Source organism: Chionomys nivalis, chromosome 19 (genome assembly GCF_950005125.1).
Source record: "Chionomys nivalis chromosome 19, mChiNiv1.1, whole genome shotgun sequence".
In the NCBI taxonomy this organism is placed as follows: domain Eukaryota; kingdom Metazoa; phylum Chordata; class Mammalia; order Rodentia; family Cricetidae; genus Chionomys; species Chionomys nivalis.
Window position 1 is genome coordinate 12,773,744 of NC_080104.1, and position 21,696 is coordinate 12,795,439.

General features: G+C 40.8%; 1 protein-coding gene across 1 annotated transcript in view; it reads left to right on the top strand.

Moving 5' to 3' along the window:
- The window catches only part of Cdc5l (cell division cycle 5 like), a 37,704-nt gene extending 16,439 nt beyond the window's left edge, over positions 1-21,265 (top strand). The window contains exons 8-16 of the mRNA XM_057794536.1: positions 422-610; positions 1,612-1,760; positions 2,871-3,033; positions 3,966-4,130; positions 6,566-6,646; positions 6,944-7,186; positions 9,502-9,699; positions 19,945-20,157; positions 20,840-21,265. Coding sequence (XP_057650519.1) covers positions 422-610; positions 1,612-1,760; positions 2,871-3,033; positions 3,966-4,130; positions 6,566-6,646; positions 6,944-7,186; positions 9,502-9,699; positions 19,945-20,157; positions 20,840-20,944 — 1,506 coding nt within the window. The 3' untranslated portion in view covers positions 20,945-21,265. The remainder of the gene's footprint in view (positions 1-421; positions 611-1,611; positions 1,761-2,870; positions 3,034-3,965; positions 4,131-6,565; positions 6,647-6,943; positions 7,187-9,501; positions 9,700-19,944; positions 20,158-20,839) is intronic.
- Positions 21,266-21,696: the final 431 nt, after the last annotated feature.

Here is a 21,696-nt window from a genome sequence, read left to right on the forward strand (position 1 = left end):
AAAACATTGTGTGGAATTTTGAAAGAATAAAAATACTAAAACACTTAAGTACAGAAATATAACTATTGTGGCCAGTTGTTTATAATGTGAAAATTTTACCCCATAGTAAAAGAGGAGCTTAATTTTTTTTTTTTTTTTTTCTGAGACAGGGTTTCGCTGTAGCTTTGGAGCCTGTCCTAGAACTAGCTCTTGTAGACCAGGCTGGCCTCAAATACACAGAGATCCACCTGCCTCTGCTTCCCTAGTGCTGGGATTAAAGGAGTGCGCCACCACCGCCCAGCTATTTTAGAAATTTTAAAGCCAGGCAAAGTTAAGTGGTACAGTGAGGTCTGCCCTTGGCCCAGGTCCAGCAGATCATCCTTCTGAAACATGGTGCTTTGTTCTCTGTGGAAGAGTTTACCGGGCTGCTTGTGTCGTTCAGATTTCAGATGCAGAACTCCAGGAAGTTGTCAAGGTAGGTCAGGCCAGTGAAGTTGCTCGGCAGACTGCAGAGGAGTCTGGAATCACAAACTCTGCTTCCAGCACTCTCCTGTCTGAATACAATGTCACCAACAACAGCATCGCTCTGAGAACACCACGGACACCAGCCTCCCAAGACAGAATTCTGCAGGTATGCTGGCATATCGTATAGTGAGCCTTTCGCATTGTTGATCTTTTAAAAGTGCCACTGTGGAGGACAGACCATGGTTTGGTTGTATATGGGTAAGGCCCATTTGAACCAGTCTTGCTCCCGAAACACTTCTATAGCACAGAAGCTGAACTAGCAGGCCTGCTCAGTGATGACAGTTTATTCACAGCATTTTGGAGCTGGCCTGACCCTCTTTCTTCATTTTGTCCTTGTCAAGAAGGTGCAGGCCTTACAGTGTCATGCTTATAAATTTTGTGTGTATAGATGTTTTGTCTGCATGTGTATATGTGCACCATGTATGTGTGATCCCTGCATAGGTCAGAAGAGGGCGGTGGATCCTTGGAACTTGAGTTGCAGACAGTTGTGAGCTGCCTTATGGGTGCTGGGAATTGAACCTGGGTCTTCTTCAAGAGCAACCAGTGCTCTTATTCTCTGAGCCATCTCTTCAGCTCTCCCCTCCAGTTGTTGACTCTTGGTGGCCACTGTATCTGAAACTTTGAGGAGCTGCTGCTGTTGGTCCCCAGAGCTGCTCAGAACACTGGACATGGAACAGAGCAGTGTAAGGATCTGTGTGTGTCAGCACCTCCCACAAATGGCAGCTGCTCCCTCCTAGTGCATTCTTACCTTCATTTTGCCTTTGATGAACTATAGGGGAGGGAGCTTGTGGGAAGATTTCAGTATGTAGAATATACAGATTGTCCTGCTTCTCCATCCTAGGTGCTGGGGATATGGACAGGTGGCGTCCACACCTGGTGACAATAGCTTATCTTGACATGTAAACTGTATTCAGAACTCCTGATGTGATGTGTTAGGTTGACAAAGGAATGAAAGTGCTGAAATCCATTATGGAAGAGTATTCACTTTCTTGGTTTTCATTGATAGAATGTGTACAAATTCTGTCTGTGTCAAGGTTTGTGTAATAGGACCAGAGGGAAGGCTCTGCTAGCCTTTCTGAACTATTTTGCACTCTTCTTTTTCTTCAGGAAGCTCAGAACCTCATGGCCTTGACCAATGTGGACACTCCATTGAAAGGTGGGCTTAATACCCCACTGCATGAGAGTGACTTCTCTGGTGTGACCCCACAGCGGCAGGTTGTGCAGACTCCAAACACGGTTCTGTCTACCCCTTTCAGGTATTGTGAATATAGCATGTTTTATATTTTTAGAAAAACTTGAGTCTAAGGACCTGGGTAGCATGTTTTTTTTTGTTTTTTTTTTGTCAACTTGTCTTTCTGATGTTTCCTAATTGGGTGTGCCTGGTGTCTTTGGAGGCCGGGAGAGGGTAATGGATCCCACAGAACTGGAGCTAAAGATGGTTGTGAGCCACCATGTGGGTGCTAGAAATTGAACCTGGGTCTCGTTTGCAAGAGCAGTCAGTGCTCTTAACCTCTGAGCCATCTCTCCAGCCCTGGTATTTATTTTTAGGTGGTAGCTCTGCCCTTTATGGGTTATTTAGGAAAGAAATCCCCACGGTTCATTAGACGTCTAAATGACAGCAGATTCTAAATGATTCTTAAGAAACATTGGAAGCTAGTGTTTGTATAATAGTTATTGCTTCCTGTGAGGCTAGAGAGAGCCTAATCTCTATTTTCCTGTGCATATCTTGTCTCTCAAATAGATTGTAAGCTCCTTGGGGGCAGGGACCATGTCTTAAATGATAACACCGCACCTGTTGGGAACAGCTGTCTGGCAGTATCATCAATCTGGAACACAGCCAAGATACAGGAAGTAAGCACCCAAAACTAGAAAGGCCTTGAATTATAAGTTGCTCCTGGACTTTATTGTTAAGAGAGTCTAAACTCAGAGCCTTTTCATACTTAGATGTGACTCTAAAAATGTGGTGTTTGTTTTCCAAACAAAATATAAAGGCCTAAACACTTAAAGTGCACATTTGATGGGAATGAATATGACAGGAAAGCTAAAAACTTAAGGGAGGCAATAAATGATGAGTGTGTTGAGCTGAGTGAATCACGGGCCCTTAGTGCCTGGGGCCAGCCTCCCTGCCAGCTGCCTGGTCTCAGTTACCCTGACGCATTAAAGTCGAAAAGTGTTAGGTGGATCTAATACAGGAAGGCAAATACTAGCTATTAGGTTAGAAGCCAATATAGTACATGTCAATACTATGTTCACTAGACCAAACTTCTATCTCAATCTAGAAAATGTACTGAAAGCAAGATAGAGGTTTTGGTGTTTTTATTCCTTATTTTATGCATTTATGATGACTTAGATTTCTGTTTGTCTAGGACTCCTTCTAATGGAGCTGAAGGGCTGACTCCCCGAAGTGGAACAACCCCCAAACCAGTCACTAATGCCACCCCAGGTAGAACTCCACTTAGAGACAAGTTAAACATTAATCCCGAAGATGGAATGGCAGACTACAGTGATCCCTCTTATGTGAAGCAGATGGTAAGTGTCAATTCTATTTTATATTTATATATTCAGTGCTAGGCATTGAACCAGGGACCTTCAATCTGCTAAGCAGGTGCTCTGTACTGAGAGTCATTTTCAGCCCTAAATTTTAAATTTTACTTTTTTTATTTTTATGTTCATTAGTGTTTTGCCTGCGTGTATATCTGTGTGAGGGTATTGGACCCCCTGGAACTGGAGTTACAGACAGTTGTGAGCTGCCACATGGGTGCTCAGAATTGAACCCAGGTTCTCTGGAAGAACAGCCAGTGCCCTTAACCGCTGAGCCATCTCTCCGGGAACCCCATCCCCCCACTTTTTTTGTATTATCAAATCAAATGTAGATCCTAACAACTTTTTTCTCTGTCCCTGAAGAGTTAGTTTTGATACATTTTGAAACAGAAAATACACAGTCAAGATTTTGTTTGATCTTCTTTAAGAAGACAAGAGAATAAACAAAACATTTCTGAAGTTGGGGTCATTTTTCTAGAGTTATTACTACTTTTAATTATTTTATTTTTATACATTTGAACATTTAGAAATTATTTTCTTATTTAGTGTGTATTCATGTGGCATATGTGGTGCACATATACTGTGTTATGTATGTATGGGTCAGAGGGACAACTTACAAGAGTTGGTTCTCTCCTCCCACCGTGTACATCCTCTGAAGGAGACTCGGATGATCTATTTTGGCAGCAAGCACTTTTACTGGCTGAGCCATCTTACTAGCCCAAGCCACTTGTTTCAGAAACTTTTTTGTTTTGTTTTTGAGACTCAAGCTGGTTTTGTGTTTGTGGCAATCCTTCTGCCTCAGCCTCCTGTGTTTTGTACTTATAGGCATGTGCCACCATGCCCTGGTGTTCTGTAAATTCTTACAGAATGTTAGTCAATACTTAATGGTGTGAATTGAAAAGAACCTATTCTTTCTACAGGAAAGAGAATCTCGTGAACATCTCCGTCTAGGGTTGTTGGGCCTCCCTGCGCCTAAGAATGATTTTGAAATTGTACTACCAGAAAATGCTGAGAAAGAGTTGGAAGAACGTGAAATAGATGATACTTACATTGAAGATGCTGCTGATGTGGATGCCCGAAAGCAGGTGAGACTCGTTAGAAAGCATCATCAGTGTGGCCATGTGTATGTTGGTAGGCATTAGACCAGTGGTTCTCATCCTGTGGGTCTTGACCCCTCTGGGAGTCCCATATCAGATATTTACATTACTATTTATAACAGTAGCAAAACTACATTATGAAGTAACAAATAATTTTATGGTTGGGGGTTCTAACCACAAAATGAGGAATTGTATTAAAGGGTCATAGCATTGGGAAAGGTAAGAACCACTGCTTTAGACGGAGGAATGGTTGTCTCCAGGTTGCTACTTTGACTTTTTCTTATATCGTAACAAAATTCTTCAAATTATGTCATTTAACAATAATATGCTCACATGTATGTTTGTGTACTCAAAATACCTTAATGGGCTTTTTAAGAAATGTTTGTGTGCACGTGTGTGTATGTTTAAACACTGACATTCATTATGCTTTTCCAAGTAACACACAGATTAGCCTTTTAAACATTGCTTCAATCTAGTGAAGAAAGGATGTTAAAGACAAATAGAAATTGGATTCATTTTGAGTAGTATTAGGTCAGTATAGACTGATAAAAATTGGGTTTGGAAATTGGAGTGTGTCAAAATATTACCAGCCTCTTACACTGATGCAGCGTACAATTGCTTGCTCATCCACTCATGGTATAGTTTTACTTCCATTTGAAAGGAGAAAATGACTTTGAGTTAGCTTTCTTTTTTCTCAGACATTACATGGCCCTTGCAGCTGTTTGTCTGCCTTGGTCTCAGGGTGGTTGTGAGAGTAGCATCACTGGAGAGCACGCTTTGTTTTCTCTAACGTGCTGCAGTTTTTCTTGCAGCAGGGCAGATGTGAGGACTAAACTGTTGGATAAAACTTTAGTACAGAAACTGCCGTGATGAATGAACTGACCCTGTTGTTAGCTTTGGTACATGGTAAACATCAGGCTCCTACCTGCTCAGGCATGGAACTTGTGGAAAAGCGTTAGCTCCCACACCTGTTTCTCTATAGGTGAAAGAAACACCGACATTGTGATGAATTGATAGGATGGTTAACCAAACTTAATTGGCATTCCTTTGAAGGTTACCCTTATTAAAAAACAAAGTGCTTTTTAATGCATATTGTTTTATTGCTGCTGCTGTGTCAGAAATAGGATTGCCAGGTGGTGCCTGCGTGTTCCAGCATTTCATGGAACTGTAGTTAAGACTTGCTCTGAGGAATACTGAAAACTTGCACTTTGACTTCCAGGACATTCATTAGTTTGCCTTTTGTGTTATTTTAAGCCATATACATTGACGTTCACATTAATTGCAGTGTGTATTTGAGCAAAGCATATTACTAGTTCTGAAGTCTAGTGGCAGTCATTGCCAGGCTGTGTGCTGTGTCTCTTTCCTTCCGTTCTTGAAAGGGCTAGTGAAGAGGGAAAACAAACAAAAACAGAAACTATTACAGTAGGCTGATCTGGAGAGATGAAGTCTCCCAAGGTTCACAATGGCACCTGATAGTTTTTTTTTATAACTTTTCTTTCAAGTAAAACTGCTCTGTTGTTGCCTGGTTTATACCCAAGAGCTGGTCATCAGAGCTAATTACTCAGCCTGTAAATTTCTTTTAAATGGCATCTTTAGATGTAGCCTTTAGATGGTATACTTTTAGAAGCCTAGAAGAATATAAATACTTCTTCTGCCTTGTTAGACTTGTTGGTGTCCATATAGCGTTATACAGAGTATTCCGACAGTCAGTCGGTGGTGGCACTTTCACAAAAAGATGTGTGGGGGTCCTCTACATTGTCACAGATTTCACCCACCAAGATCTACATGCTTCCTCTGATTGTTTGCTTTGTATACTATCATTTAAAAGGAAGAGAACAACTTTTTAAAGTTTCCTCTTGTGTTGATTTCTTCCACATCATTTGGAACTTTGTCATCCCTGGTTATAATCCCAGATGCTTCAGTGCCTGTGGGCTATAGCTGAGGGCGATTGCTCCTTAACTTTACAGGGAACCATGTGAATGTGGGGAGCAGAGGTGGACACTTTCTGTGTTTGGTTGTTTTGTTGTAGCTACTTCAGTTACATTTACTTGACTTTCTCAGAAGTGGCATGGAGTATTCATATATTGTCACATCATTGTAATTGGAAGGTTAAGGAGCATTGGCTGGCTCTAGCTTTGGGTGAAAGTGAATAGGTGGGTTGTGGGAAATCTCTTTGCTGTTTATAACTCTATTTAGACAAGAAAGGTGGTTATGGTGGGCAGAGCCAGGGAAATCTGGAGAACACTCTAGTGTACTTCAGTTGTGTTAGTGTCTGATGTCTAATGAGAATGAATAAATTGATTTCCTGGGCTTCGACATTACCTCTTTACATCCGTACACTGATTTCAGTAGCGTAAGCTTTTGGAAATAGTTGATGTTAGCTGCTGTAGAGCTCCAGTAATGGTTATAAATTCCCTTTTCAGGCCTTACGAGATGCTGAGCGTATGAAGGAAATGAAGCGAATGCACAAAGCTGTTCAGAAGGATCTACCACGGCCATCTGAAGTAAGTGAAATCTCTGATTTAGGAAGTTATTTTCTTTATATGGTGTTAGTGCTTATTTATCTCAATCATAAAGACTATCACAAAGTTTCATCTGCTTTCTGGAATATAGTACACAGTTCTCAAAATCAGTTTTGAAAACATTGCACTAATACCACTTTGAATTTAGAAGTGGGAGGGATGTAGAAGTGAGGAGAAATCACTCTTGAAAATATGAAATTGCTATTTAGTTCATGCTGTTAAAGCAGGCACAGTATATTATAGATATGTCTGATAATTTTACTTGTTTTAAAATTTTAGGTAAATGAAACTATTTTAAGACCTTTAAATGTAGAACCACCTCTAACAGATTTACAGAAAAGTGAAGAATTGATCAAAAAAGAAATGATTACTATGCTTCATTATGATCTTCTACATCACCCCTATGAACCATCTGGCAATAAAAAAGGAAAAACTGCTGGATTTGCTACCAACAATTCTGAGCACATTACCTATCTTGAGCATAGCCCTTATGAAAAGTTCTCCAAAGAAGAACTGAAAAAGGTAGGGTTGAACAGGAACATCTACATGGTGAGATTTAAGCACTTGTTAGATGCTGTGTGTCACAAAGTCAGAACTTACATGGCTACATTGTTGCATCTCAGAAACAAAGGTAGTATGGCTAGGGGGTAAATGTCATGTGATATCTTTGCAAAGGATTTGTTGTTTTTCTTTTTATCTGTGTGTGGTGTGTGTGTGTGTGTGGGAGGTGCTTGAGCCTATGTTCATGTGCAGAGGCCAGAGGAGGTGTCATCCTCTGTTGCTCTGTACCTTATTTTTGAGCCAGGATCTCCCTTACCAGACTTGAGGCTTGTCATTTTGGGGTTACAGGGGTACACTATTGCATCCAGCTTATGTGGGTGCTGGAGTTCCAGACTCAGTACCCTGTGCTTGTACAACAAGCATTTTGCTTACTGAGCTGTTTTCCTAGCCTCCAGGATATGTTTTTGGTTTTTTTCGAGACAGGGTTTCTCTGTGGTTTTGGAGCCTGTCCTGGAACTAGCTCTTGTAGACCAGGCTGGTCTCGAACTCACAGAGATCCGCCTGCCTCTGCTGGGATTAAAGGCGTGCGCCACCACCGCCCGGCCTCCAGGATATGTTTTAAACACCCTCTTTGCTATTAGTTTTAGAAACTTTGGTGGCAAGGTAGTTTGGATTCATGGATGTTACTTGCATGGTTGACAGGTTTTTTTTTTTTAATTATTATTATCATTTTCCTGTGCTAAAATCTGTCTTTGAATTCTTTTAATACTTAAGTGTTATTTAGAGTAATACCAAAGGCATGAATTTCTATTTTATATAATAAGTAATAAGTTTCTAGTTGGAAGCAGTAATGGTTTGAATATCCCTTCTACAACTCCTGTTGAGATTACCATTGTAGCAGTATCGAGATGTGGGGCTTTAAGAAGTGATTAGTTCTTGAGGGCTCAATCCTCATAAATGGGTTAGTTGTTCCTGGAACGAGCTAGTTCTTTTGTGAGTGATGCTCTCTGTCACTTTGTGATTCAATCAGAAGGTCCTCACTGGATGTGATCCTTGATCTTGTACTGCCTGGCCTTCAAATTACCCTGGAATAGCAGTGGAAAATAGTCTTAGACAAGAGCCCTAGTTTCATCAGCTTTAAACTAAAGTCAGTATTGTCTAGTTTGTAATGTGTCTAGAATTATATTTAAAAGAGAAACTCAGTAATTACTATGTAGCCTTGGCCACTTTGAAACTTGCTATGTAGACCAGACTAGCTTTGAACTCCCAGAGATCCACCTGTTTCACACCTGGTATGGTGAAGACTTTTGGAGGTAATGGAAGTTGTACTTTTGAACTGAGTTTCTGGCCCATAGTAACTGGAATATACCTAAGATGTGTTGCTGTTATGTCGAGTAACAATAGATGTTTTACTCTTGGAGAACCATGCTTGACTTTTGAAAATCATTTTGCATCTTAGAGCCCTTAGAGCCTTCTCTGTGTGTGTGATTGTATGTATGTGTTTGTTGTATGCGCCCATGCGCATGTCTACAGAAGACATGAAGTATCTTTCTCCACCACTCTCTGCCCTATATCCTTGAGACATAGGATGTATCCTATATTGTCTTTCACTGAACCAGGAGTTTTCTGTTTTGGCTGGGCTGCCTGACAGAAGGTCCAGACACATATGGTTATGTCTGATCTTTTCTTCAAAGAACAAAACAAAAGCCGGGCGGTGGTGGTGCACGCCTTTAATCCCAGCACTAGGGAGGCAGAGGCAGGTGGATCTCTGTGAGTTCGAGACCAGCCTGGTCTACAAGAGCTAGTTCCAGGACAGGCTCCAAAACCACAGAGAAACCCTGTCTCGAAAAACCAAAAAAAAAAAAAAAAAACACCAACCTGGGTTGGAGATGATAACTCAGTGGTTATATGCATTGACCATTCTTCCCGAAGTCCTGGTTCAATAACTGCACCCACTTACGAGTGTCTATAATAACAGTCCCAGGGGATCCTATGCTCTCTTCTGGCCTCTGAAGGCACTGTATGCATGTGATTCACAGATACCCATGCAGGCAAACACCCATACACATGAAAAGAACAAAAACCCTCAAAACATGGGTACTAGGGATTTGAACTCAGGCCTCCAAGCTTGCAAAGCAGGTACTTACCACTGAGACATCTCCCTAGTCCCTACTTAGATGCTTCTTAATCCATTTGGTTTGGGTATTGTCTGTCGCGTTCTAGAAAATGACCAACTAAACCTTGCCTTTGGTTTAAGGAAGAAGGGAAATAAACTAGTCTTAAGCTTTGTGGTGGTGGAAATTGTATGCTTCAACTTAGATTATTACTGTAAACAGGCCCAGGATGTTCTGGTACAAGAGATGGAAGTGGTAAAACAAGGAATGAGCCACGGAGAACTCTCCAGTGATGCTTACAACCAGGTGTGGGAAGAATGCTACAGTCAAGTCCTGTATCTTCCTGGTCAGAGTCGCTACACAAGGGCTAATCTTGCTAGCAAAAAGGACAGGATAGAATCTCTTGAAAAGAGACTAGAGGTTGGTATCCACTTATTTATATATTTAATACTTTATTATTATTGTGTGTATATGTGCATGATATGTATGTGGGTGCTCAAGCTTCAGTGGAGGGCAAAGGAAAGCTTTGTCTCGGAGTAAGTTTATTCCCTTCTAAGTGGGGTCTGCCTAGGGTTCAGGTTGCCATGGTTGCACTGAAAGCCATTCCATTGCTTCTAGTATCCCTTTAAAAGTCTAGATGTATTTAAATTGAAATTGTGAACCAAGTAATACCTGTGGTGACTTCAGTAAACTTGGCCCAGGCAGCTGATGGCTTTGGTATTCTTGACAGCTTCACTGTCAGTCAGAACCTTTTACACAGGCAGAAGTTACTAAAGTGATGCTGGTTGCTGAAGACAGTTTAGGTCAGTGAGATCACAGCAGTGGGAGTTTGAGCCTGTAGCCCAGAGAGCATTTACAGACCTTCAGTAGATTTTTGTGTATCCTGATATCCAGAGTTAGAGTGGAGCTGTTCTGTAGACAGTGGCTTCTGTGATCTCCTATGTCTGTAAAACATGAAGCCTTTTAACAGCAGTTCATGGCATGTGGTTTCTTAATATAATGTGCATATTTTGAATTCCAGAATATCTGTAGATAATTTACAGTGGCATGTAAACTGTGATTCACAGCCCACCAGGCTGCTTTGTGGGGGGTCTTTATTATTACTATTTTTTTAAAATTTTGAGACAGGGTCTTACTATGTAACTTTGACTGACCCTGGAACTTACTGGGTAGCCCAGGCTGGGCTGAAACTCAGACATTCACCTGTGTCTGCCTCCCAAGTGCTGGGGTTGAAGATGTGTACTGTACCATTATACCCTGCATGCCTTGTGGGTCCTTAATGGTGGTTTTAGAGATACCTCTGAAGCCATGATGGGATGGGGAAAGAAAAATGGATGCAGAAAATGGCCTCAGATTCCTCTTTCATGTGATTGTCAGTTTTTCTTTACAGAAATCAAATTTGAGAGTATTTTTGTTAAGGCCTAGATCCATATACTAGAATTACTTGGGGTGGTTGGGACTGTGTGGAACCAGAGGAACGAACGGGAAAAACAGTATCTTTTAATATGAACATCTTAATTTAACCTTTACAACCACATGTATAAGACACCTATGATCATGCCTGCTGAATTAGGAAATTAGTCTTTCTAAAGAATTCTTGCAATGCCGGGGCCGTTGAGTGTTGTAGTTTTATAGCTTCCAGCAGGTGGTGCTGTTGCTCTGTTTTAATTCATAGTTAAAAATTCTTGGAGACAGAACATGAGCGGTTAAATTGTAGGTTATACTTTGTGTTGTGCAGGCTTTAGTTTCTTGTAAATGATAGGTAGTGTAATCCTGATCTAAGGCCAGCTTTGTAATTGATTGGTAGGCTGTTTGGAATGCTTCCTTGTAACATTTATATAGAAATACTTCAATCTCTCACTTAGTTTGAAAATCTTCTCATTTTGAGGAGGGTAAACTTTTTCTGCTGCAAATGACAAGGACATTTTGTACTGTTTAGAAAAAAAATTTCCCCCTGAATCTCATTTAGTCTGTTGAGGTACCACCAACCTTCGCGACAGCAAATAAATGTTCCAGAGTGAGTGGTGCTTTAAAGTACCGTAATTCTTACTTCGCTGTCAAATCAGTCTGTTGAATTCTGAAGGGAAAAGTACAGAAAGAGCCTCTGCTAACTCCGTTGGAGATTTATTTGGGTCGTTTATGAGCAGTCATTAAAAACATGTGGTTCTCTTTGTTCAGTTCAGTACCAGGAACTGAAATCTTCCGTTGAACTATTTTTGTTGAAGGGTTGGTGATTTTGGAAGAATATTAGTAAAACAGCCTGAGTAATTTTTCTCTTACTCCTGGTTAACTTGGCTCATTGTTAGCCCAGCTAGTTACTTTTAAGGAATATTTAATATAAATCCTTCAATTGGTAAACTCTTATTATTTCAAAAGAGAGTTTATTAGATCTTCAGAAAGAAGCAATCAGAGATCCAAATAAACAAAGCTTCCGTCTTTTATATCCTTCGGTAATTCACAGATTTCTCAAAGCTTCAGAAGACACAGTTGTATTGGTTTGAAATACAAAGTATTTTATTTTAGTTGTGTGTTGATTCATCTTCTAAATTGATTGCTAAATTATAAACATTGTTCGGAATTTGTCGTGGGAGGGATGGTGTAGTTAGATGGTGTAAACTAACTGCTAAGCCTTCACTGAGACTCAGGGAGGTGAGCTTTCTGTGTAAGTACAGTGTTCTGTGGCTGCTAGTGTTTGACTTTTGCAGCCTTGAATTTTGGAATAGTGATTCCAAATTGTTGCCCCATCTCAAGCCCATCACGCAAGATGACATCAAAAGTTGTCATGGATGGTATTTCCTAAGTATACTAAAAAATAAGTTCTAAAGTTTATACTGTGGGTAGTTTTTGAGCCACACTCATGATTAATATTCGGATCTTAGCATTTAAATAAAAATTTAGTAAGATAGTTAAAACTAATAGAGAACCATCTCACTTGATGTGGAATGTGGTTGGGTGTGTTGGTGCACTGCAGGGCCTGTTAAACACACACACTGTAGTTACAGATCAGAAGTGGTAAAGACTTTTGGACTATAACCAAATGCAGGGATTCCATTCTGCTTTGGAGGCAGAATTAACTAGAAACTCGTTAGACATTTGTTTGTAAAGGCACAAGCAGAAATGAGAGCTCAGGAAAGTTGTGCAAGCCCAGCTTACAGAAGGCATTTTCACATGCAGCAGAAAGTCCTGTGCCTGGGCCATTATACACTCCTTTGGGAGATTAGAGCTTTGTTGTTTCTAGTGATTCCTCCAGAGTAACTGAGCGGCTCAGTTTCTGTTGCGAGCATAACTCTTAGAAAACAAGGGATGGCTGTCATTCATTGTAAAACAAACTTCATCAGACTGTTAAAAATAAAATAATTTCCCCTTATTTACTCACGCATTTAGTGAATATTACCAGATACCGCTGTGTTCAAGTCACTGCTGTAGGCTGAACACAGCAGCTCTGTGGGCTTCAGTTATCTGGAAAATGCTAGTAGAGGGCCTCATTTTCGGATGATGCTAGGTGCTGAGTCATTTCTGTATTCGGGAAGTGCAAAGAGAATCCGAAGTGTTCTAATTTGTTTCCACTTCAAGTGGAAATAGGAAATCATCTGAAGACATAATTAGTTTGAGTGAAGCAATTTCCAGTAGGTGCAGAAGCAAAATGAAAAGTCTGAATTTAGGTCCTGCCATTAAGTTTAATAGTATTTGAGATCATAACTAAACTGCTGTATTGAGGAAGCTTGGCTGAAAAGTGGATTTTGTCATGTTAGTTATAAAAATGGAAAGGCTTTCCTCAGAGGTAGAAACCGGGCCCAGTGGGGACACTGTTCTCCATATGTTATTGGCACAGTCAATGTAGTCAAGAAATATTATGTAATGTTGACTTCTTGGAAATAAGTGGCTTAAAGAACACAGATAGCAATTTAAAGGCCTTTCTCAGTGTATTTGTAAAACTCTGCCAAGGACCCCGACTTTCCTTGAGGGTTATATTTCAGCAGAATTGGCTGTACTGTGAATCCCATCTTTCAGGGCTTTTCATTATAAAGGCAGGTATTTTAACATGGGGAAAAATGTGCTTCATACTTCAGAGTAAAAACTTAGGCTAAGGATTAAGTTGGTGGACAGTGCTGGATGGAGAAGTCTGCTGGAAATGCCTCTGTAGCTGTTTCTGTTCTGAGGCTGTCACAGCTGGAAGAGGTGCCATGAGGTACAGAGTAGGGCTCTTCAGTCCTTTGTAATTCTCCTTCCCCTATTCTGCTGTCATGCCCTTTGGGGCACAGGCAGATTTTTTAGTTTCCTTTCTGACAAGAACTTAGATCAGAGCTGGACGCCTCAGGTCAGAGATTGAGCAGCAGAGCCGTTTTAGTCCTCCTTGGCATGAACTAAATTCGTTACAAATTGTGTTTCACTTCCTAGTCTATGCAGATGCAACATGTTCTGTGTTGCTCTGCCTTATGGTAGCTTACTTCACTGGAATGTAGTCTGACGCCTGCCAAGTCTGATGGATGCTGACTGTAATCATTTACTTGAACCTGCATATCCATCAGTAGAAGGGAGGATCGCTGGAAAAACTTGATGTTATTCAGGAGTATGGTGATGAGAGGAGAGGCACTCTTGTCTGTGAGTGTTGTTGTGACTGAACTGCATCCTCACTGTGACAGAATCATCTAGCTGAGTGATAGACTGGGTAGTAAGCTGCCGTCCGCTGTGTGTTTATTTTGGGTGTCCCTAAATCTCTTTTTATATAAGGATATATTCTGGCCCTTAAGCAAGTTTCAGTGAAGGATGCTCTGAATGCTTCTGAACCTCACTGGAATGGACTTAAACTGCAGACACTACTGGAGACCTAAGGAGAATATGTTTATTTTGGAATTACTTAAGCTTAGTAACCTTAACAAACTCAGTGAGCTTGAAAGTAACAATTACACTTTTATAAGTCCCATACAGCTCCCTTTGTAATGACCCGAGGAAACACTTATGGTCCACTGATTCATCTCCTGGGGACCATCAGTTTTCCATTGGTCTCTGGCCAGTCTTTTTTAGACAGTTTCTCTTCTATGCACTTAAAAATAACACTTCTAGACGTTTTTCTAAAAATAATACCTGTGCTTCGTAGAAAATTTGAGAGAATTAGAAAAACTACAGAAGAAACTTACTATTCATAAGCCAGCTCTCTAGATGTAGTCACCTAAAACTTTGTACAGTACACACGTGTGCACACATACTTTTCTTATGTTTAAAAATTTTTTATTTTTTAAATAAAATGCACATCCACCTGATTGTTTGCGTATATGTGTGCCACGTGTGTGCCTTGTGGCCCTGGAGACTAGAAGAGGGTGTTGGATCCCCGGGAACTGGAGTTACAGATGGTTGTTAGCTTCCTTGTAGGTGCTGGGAACCAAACTGGGGTCTTCTGCAAGAGCAGTACTGTCTCTCCAGCCGTACTCACAACCTTTCAGTGTGTAAACTCAGTATGCAAAGGAAAGGAAAGTCTTAAAACTAAGTTGAAATTATGTGCCATGTTTTTCATAGTGCAAATAGAAATTTCACCATTTAAACTCTACGGGAAAGTGTAGCTTTTGTAACATTTGGATAAACACCGATTATGTTTATGTTTGCTACTGCTTAAAAAGTTGTGAAATGTAACCATTTAATCTTGTGAACCATCTCAGAGGTATTTTCTATAGTTTTATAGGTTGTGTAGAATAAAAGAATTAGAAATATTAATAGCTTCATTCAAGCATTGAAATCTTGTTATGTGGGGGACATACAAGTTCATGTCTTGTTTACGTGTCTGGAATTTTTTTTCCTTTTTTAAGGGAGTTGTCTGGTGGCATCAAGCCACTCACTTTCCCAGTGTGAATTTCTTCAGGGATGTTTGTATTTGAGCCCAGAGGACATCTGGTTTATTAACATTGTGCTCAAGTGTAGGCCAGTTAGATAGTGAGAATGCTGAGGGGCCAGGCTGACTAGAGGGTAGCCTATTCATATTCGTCTTCGTGTTGTTGGTACTGGGGATTGATTAAACTTAGAGCCTTAGGCATGCTAGGCAGATGCTCTGCCACAGCTACATCTCCAGCCTGCCTTTTACTTTTTGAGACAGGGTCTCTCTGAATTACTCAGGCTGACTTTAGATTTAGAATACTTTCCTGAAGATTGACGGACCTGCACTCCATGTTTGTTTTTTCTAGGGAGCCTGCATGGTGGTTTGTGTAGAGGAAGGCACCTTCTCACAGGTGGAAGCCTGGCCCACTTGCACATGTGATCCTAATTGGCTATGTAAGATGCAGACCTCAAAGACAAAGATCGTTATTTATTTGGGCTTTTCTTGTCTTGAGTAATTTGTACACGTGCAGTTTCTAACATATATCCGTCAGACAGGCTGGGTAGCTGCCAAAAAGCCCACCACCAAATTCAGAACTCAGGTGAAAGAAAATGAACTTCTCCTGAGTTCTGGAGCTAGGGCATGAGGTTAAAAAGCGAGGCATCAATAGAGTGCATCTCCCCTGCTCCTGCTGCATGCCGGCTGAGTGCCCCTTATCCACGACTGTTAAGAACCTGCAGAGTGTGAAGTCTCTGCATGTGCATAGTGAGAAGCCTTGGGATGGCTTCAGTGTGTTTCTTATATTCCTTATGCAAATAGCATGAGGGTAATTTTATTTTTTAAATTTTTATAATATGGCATTTTAAATAATTTTGTGACCTATCAAATGAGGTTAAATGTATCCACTTGAGGTAAATGTCAGTGCCCAGTACTTGTTAGATTTTAGAATATTTTACATTTCATATTTTCAGATAGAAGATGTTTATCCTTTAAAAATAATTAAATAGTACTAAAACATTTATTTGTTTGTTTGTTTATTTTGGTTTTTCTCGGACAGAGTTTCTCTGTGTAACCCTGGCTGTCCTGGAACTCCCTCTGTATACCAGACTGGCTGCAAACTGTAAGACTGGTCTGTTTCTGCCTCCCGAGTGCTGGTATTAAAGGCAAAGGTGTAAAGGTGTGCACCACCACTGTCTGTCAGCTTTTGTGTTTTTATATATGTGTCAGTGTATGTGTACATGTATGGGTGCCCACAGAGGCCAGAATAGGGTTGCAGGTAGACGTGAGCCCCTAAGTGGGTGCTGAGAACCAAACTCAGGTGCTCTGAATCTGAAGCAGCGTCAATAGCTTTTTAACTATTGAGCCATCTTTTCAGCCCCCTGGAATGGCAGGTTTTGAAAGATGTTGATGAGTGACTTTTTTTTTTTTTTTTTTTTAAATATAGTGACTCACTGTGTAGGCCTGGCTGGCCTAGAACATTTACTCTGTCCGTAAAATCACAAATGTCCACCTGCTTCTGTGTGCCGTCACATTTGGCAGTGTAATCATCTTTAAGATGTAATGGTTTGGCCGGGCAGTGGTGGCACACGCCTGGAATCCCAGCACTCAGGAGGCAGAAGCAGGCCGATCTCTGTGAGTTCGAGGCCTGCCTGGTCTACAAGAGCTAGTTCTAGGACAGGCTCCAGAGAAACCCCGTCTTGAAAAGCAAACAAACAAACAAAAATGATGTAGTGGTTTGAAAGCCTACTCCCCTTCCCCTTTTAGAAGAACATGGTAAATCAGCTATAGGAGGGTGTGTTATTTCCTTAAGCCAGTATTCTGTCATTCAAAATAAATTTCATTAAGTCCAACTAAAAAAAATTAACTTAGCATCCAGAGTAGTGAACTTTATTATGGCAATTATACACATATGTCAGTGTATATAATAATTAGATAACAGGTGTCTGATAGCTATCTTTCATTTTTATGTCTGATGACTATATTTATAGTTAGTGACAATAATCTTTTTCTTGTGTTTCAGCTTATTTTATCTAAACTGTAGTTAAGCCAGAAGATTTTTATAAAACTTGAGGTGAATGAAGTGTAATTGTTGGCAATAACTGGAAACTAACAACTTTGAAGTTTTAAAGTCTCTGGTGGTTTGGGAATAATAAACAGCTGAACTATATGAGTGAGGTAATTCCCAGAGACAGGGGACTCAGTGCTAAATGTACCACGATGGCTAATTAAATGGTTTCTGCACACAGGTATTAAGCTGTTAACCAAGCTGGAAACTGAATATCTATGGAGTGTGGTCAATGTAAAGCTAATTGAAATATCTTAACCAATGAAAATGTTAATTTGTATAACTAATTTTTAAGACACACCGTACTAACTTGAAATTTGATGCTTTTAAGGATTTTTGAGTATGTATTGAAACCCACGTGTGAGTGAAGTCTTATATGGGTGTTAGATTGTGTTGCATTACAGTACAGACCTTGATGTAGCTGTGGAGTTCGTTGCTCAGCTCCTGTGGAAGGAGGACTGTTAGTGGGTGTGGCTGAGAAGACAGCTGGTACTAGTTCTCTGCTGATCCCAGCTGGATCCATTCTCCATCCTGGCTACTCATTAGAACTTTCTGGGGACTTGGGAGACAGTGGTCTGAGATCATTGAATCAGAATCTGGAGCTGGTCAATTTGAAAAGCTTCACAGATAATTAGAAGTTTAGCCATGGTCGAAACCACTAGTTAAAAAAGATCTGCTCCAAGAATGCTTGACTTGGGGAGAGGAAGTGTAAAATACTGTCTCTCTCCTTGACTGTGTTGTGAGACAAAATTACGAGAAGCTTTAATTTTTTTAAATTTATTTTTGATTCTGTGTGTGGGTATGTGCACTTGAATGCAGGTGCCTACAGGAGCCAGAGGCATTGGGTACCCCAGAGCTGGGATTAGAGGAGGTTGTGAGCTAACTTGGGTGCTGGGTCATTTGCTCCAGGGCTATGAGGATAGTTTTTTAAAAATATTTCTTCTTAATGAAGCGGGGGAGGTTCTTCTGTTATATGGAGAAGAACTAATGGTGAGGATTGTTTCTCACTTGGGAATAATCTTTCCACGGTTAGGACACTCTTTAAGATGTAAATCTCACAGCCCAGACAGCTTCCTGAGGGTAAACAGATGGCTGTTTCTCCTGTATTCGCAGAGCTGTGTAGATGCCACTACGGTTACCTTTAGGACATTTTCCTCACCCCAGGAAGAAACCCTGTACCTGTGGCAGTCCCTCCGTTTTCTTAACCTGTGCAGCTGTAGACAGCACTAGTTGCTTTTCATGCTGTAGATTTATCCATTCTTGGTACTTCATGGAAGTGAAATCATGTAATGTGTTGGCATTTGTGATTGACTGCTTTTGCTAAACATCGAGTCTTGCAAGTTCACTGAGTTGTAGCATGTTCTAGTACTTCCCTGCTCTTTATGGCTGGGTGCTGCTCCGTAGTGTAGGTAAGAGCTCATTTTGTTTACCATGTACAGTAGGTAGATGATGGGGTTCTGAATAGTGTTATGAACATGGTGTATTTGTTTTTTTGCCATGACATGTCTTCACTTGGGTATATGCTGGGAAGAAAATTGCTGGTTCATTGTACTCAGGAACCCTTCACCTCGTTTGAACTTCATGGTTAGAAAATCTTCTCTTCAAGTCAAAGAAGTACCAAGACTCCATGTTCTGATAACACTGCATTGTAGTACAGAGGTCCAGTGTATGGCATTTGATACGGTGGTTTGCAGAAGGCACATTGCCCACTTAAAGAAAGCACAGATGTTCTCTGCTTTCCCCCCCCCTCAGGACATCCACATTGTCTTTTGTTGAAGCTGGAATTTAAAGTTTTTTAAGTTGTTCCCTCATCCCTTTAATGATTAGAAAGGATGAAATGATTGGACTCTTCATATCTATAAAGCAGTCATTGTAATTAGAGCTCACAGTTGTTGATTGCTTATTCTCTGCCAGGTTCTGGGTGTCTGAGAGCATTTACATACATTATCCACTTTAAGTTTCATAGTTAACTGTCAGCAGTGACTGCCATTTTGCTAAGCTGATGGGAAAATGAAGGCAAAGAGGCCAGATAGTTTGCTCCATCATCACAACAGCTGGGTGGCATGCGGGGTAGTCCCAGTGGTTCTTACCCACATTCATGCTGCCTGCCCCACCAGTAGTTGGTCCTCTTGGCAGATGTCATGCTGTAGAACTTACTTGATTTACTACCCACGAGAGTAAAATAAGGAACAACAGCATACATGGGTTCAAGTTAGTTGCAGAAGCATAAAAACTTGTATAAAATGTTGAAAGAATGATGGGTTTAAAGGAGCTTCATTTAAAGTAGTTTTAGCTCCACCTAATGTCCCAAGGTACATACATGTACCTACCCCAGTGACTTACTTGACTCTTGACTTCCAATAAAATAAGCTGGGGGTAAGTGGGTATAAAAATACTTTTCCAGTGGGCCTTTTCTGTACGTGAGTGGAATATTATTCAGTATAAAAGGCGAACAGATGTGTGGTTCTGAAGTGAATTTTGAGACGTAAAAGAAGACAATAGCTAGGTGGCAGTCTAGAGTGACTGTGGATGAGTGGTCAAAGACATCATGCACAAGGTAGACAGCATTTCCCCTGCTCCAAAACTAGTCTGCTTTGGGATTGAATTGTGGGTGAAGGTACGGAGGAGTGTTTGGGTGTAAGGTAATTCCTGTTGAGGCCAATTTTGTGTTATATATCAGTGAAGTGAGAGGAGCCCTGGTGTGTTTTGTTTTTGTTACTCTGTCTTGTTATTTAATAATATGCCCTTTTCATGTATATTGATGTGATTCTCCACTCCCTCCCCAATTCCCCAGATAAACAGAGGTCATATGACAACAGAAGCCAAGAGAGCTGCAAAGATGGAAAAGAAGATGAAAATTTTGCTTGGCGGTTACCAGTCTCGTGCTATGGGGCTCATGAAACAGTTGAATGACTTATGGGACCAAATTGAACAGGCTCACTTGGAGCTACGCACTTTTGAAGAACTCAAGAAACACGAAGACTCTGCTATTCCCCGGAGGCTAGAGGTAACTCCCTGTGTTGCCTCATTGCTCAGAGGGAGAGCTGTGGAGATTTGCTCAGCCTCCCCTTTTTCCTCCTCCTGGCAGGTTATCTCTGAAGTTGGTTCTTGCAAGCACTGGGTTTTGAGTCTGTAGTCTAGACCTGTCTGTGGGTAGATGGTAACAAACAAGTGATTGCTGTTGGAAAGGCTTTTCTCATTCTGTTCTGTTTTCAAGGATAGATAAGTAAATCTTGTAACTAGTTCCCCTGAAACTTAGTGACTTGCTATTTATGTGGCTCTGGGGAAACTAAAGCAGCTTCCTTTAATTTTGGGATTGAAGATGCTGAGAGCCTAAGCTGCTCATTCCAGGACATCCGATCCTTTGGCCACATTGGGTTTAGATTGAACTCCTTCGTGTGCATTCTTGCCCCTGCCCCTTCAGGGCAGTCAGGGCTGTCTGCAGTGTGTTGAGTATTGAAAAGACTATAGTGACTTGTTTATTGGGATAACAGCAGTGGTTTTATGAGATGGTAATCACGTGACCAGAGCAAAGAATGACTGCGGTGTTCATTTCGTAGCAAAGATATCAACCGTGTCTCTGGGAAATGTATCCTTTCTGAGACCTGTGAGCTAACCAGCTGTTTGTAAGATAGATGAACGTAAGTAGATTAGGTTTGATGTAACTGGAATGTTGTTTTCTCTTTAAGTGTCTAAAAGAAGACGTGCAGCGGCAACAGGAACGAGAGAAAGAGCTTCAGCAGAGATACGCAGATTTGATGATGGAGAAAGAGACTTTACAGGCAAAGTTCTGAAGCACAGTGGATGCTCTGCCACAGAAGAACTAGTTGCTGGTTTCATACTCTGCAAGCCTGAAACTTAGGTTTCTCTTCATTGACAAATTTACCCAGCACCTGTGGTTTCTCAGTTGTTTGTTTTGAATGATAGCGATCTTGCGCGTTCCGTGTTACAGACTTGGACTCCAGGATAATGAGGGTTTAAATTATCCAGACGCTCATTCTTTGCCAGTGTCATATTTGCAAAATTTCGTAGTTTAGGCCTTTAATTTAAAAAGCCTGACTTTAAATACTGCCTGTGAGTAAACCCTTGAATAAAAAGAACATGTGAAAAACTGAGAGCGTAGCCTCTGCTTGAAGTAATTAGATAGTTAGGGTGCCCACAAGCCTCCAGCTGTACTTCTGTGTGCCGCACTTAATGAGCACCTCTGGGCAAACTGAACGATGATCGACTCGGTGTAAGTCCTTAGGAGGCAATCCTTTGTGGTTCTCTCTCCACTGGCAAGATGGACGGGCTTGTTAAAACCTAACATTTTCCCCCCAAGTATCACGTTAGGGAATGTTTCTTTTCTGCTGGTTACTGACATGAAAGTTTGTGGATTATAACTTGAAAGATTTGCTTTTTTTACTTCTAATATTTTACATGAATTTTAAAAAGACATTTAAAGAATAATTTCAACAAGACCATCAAGCTTTATTTAAAGCTTTGCATTTAGCTTACTATGTCATATCCATAAGTTTGGAACTTAGAGGGCGGGTAGGTGTAGGGA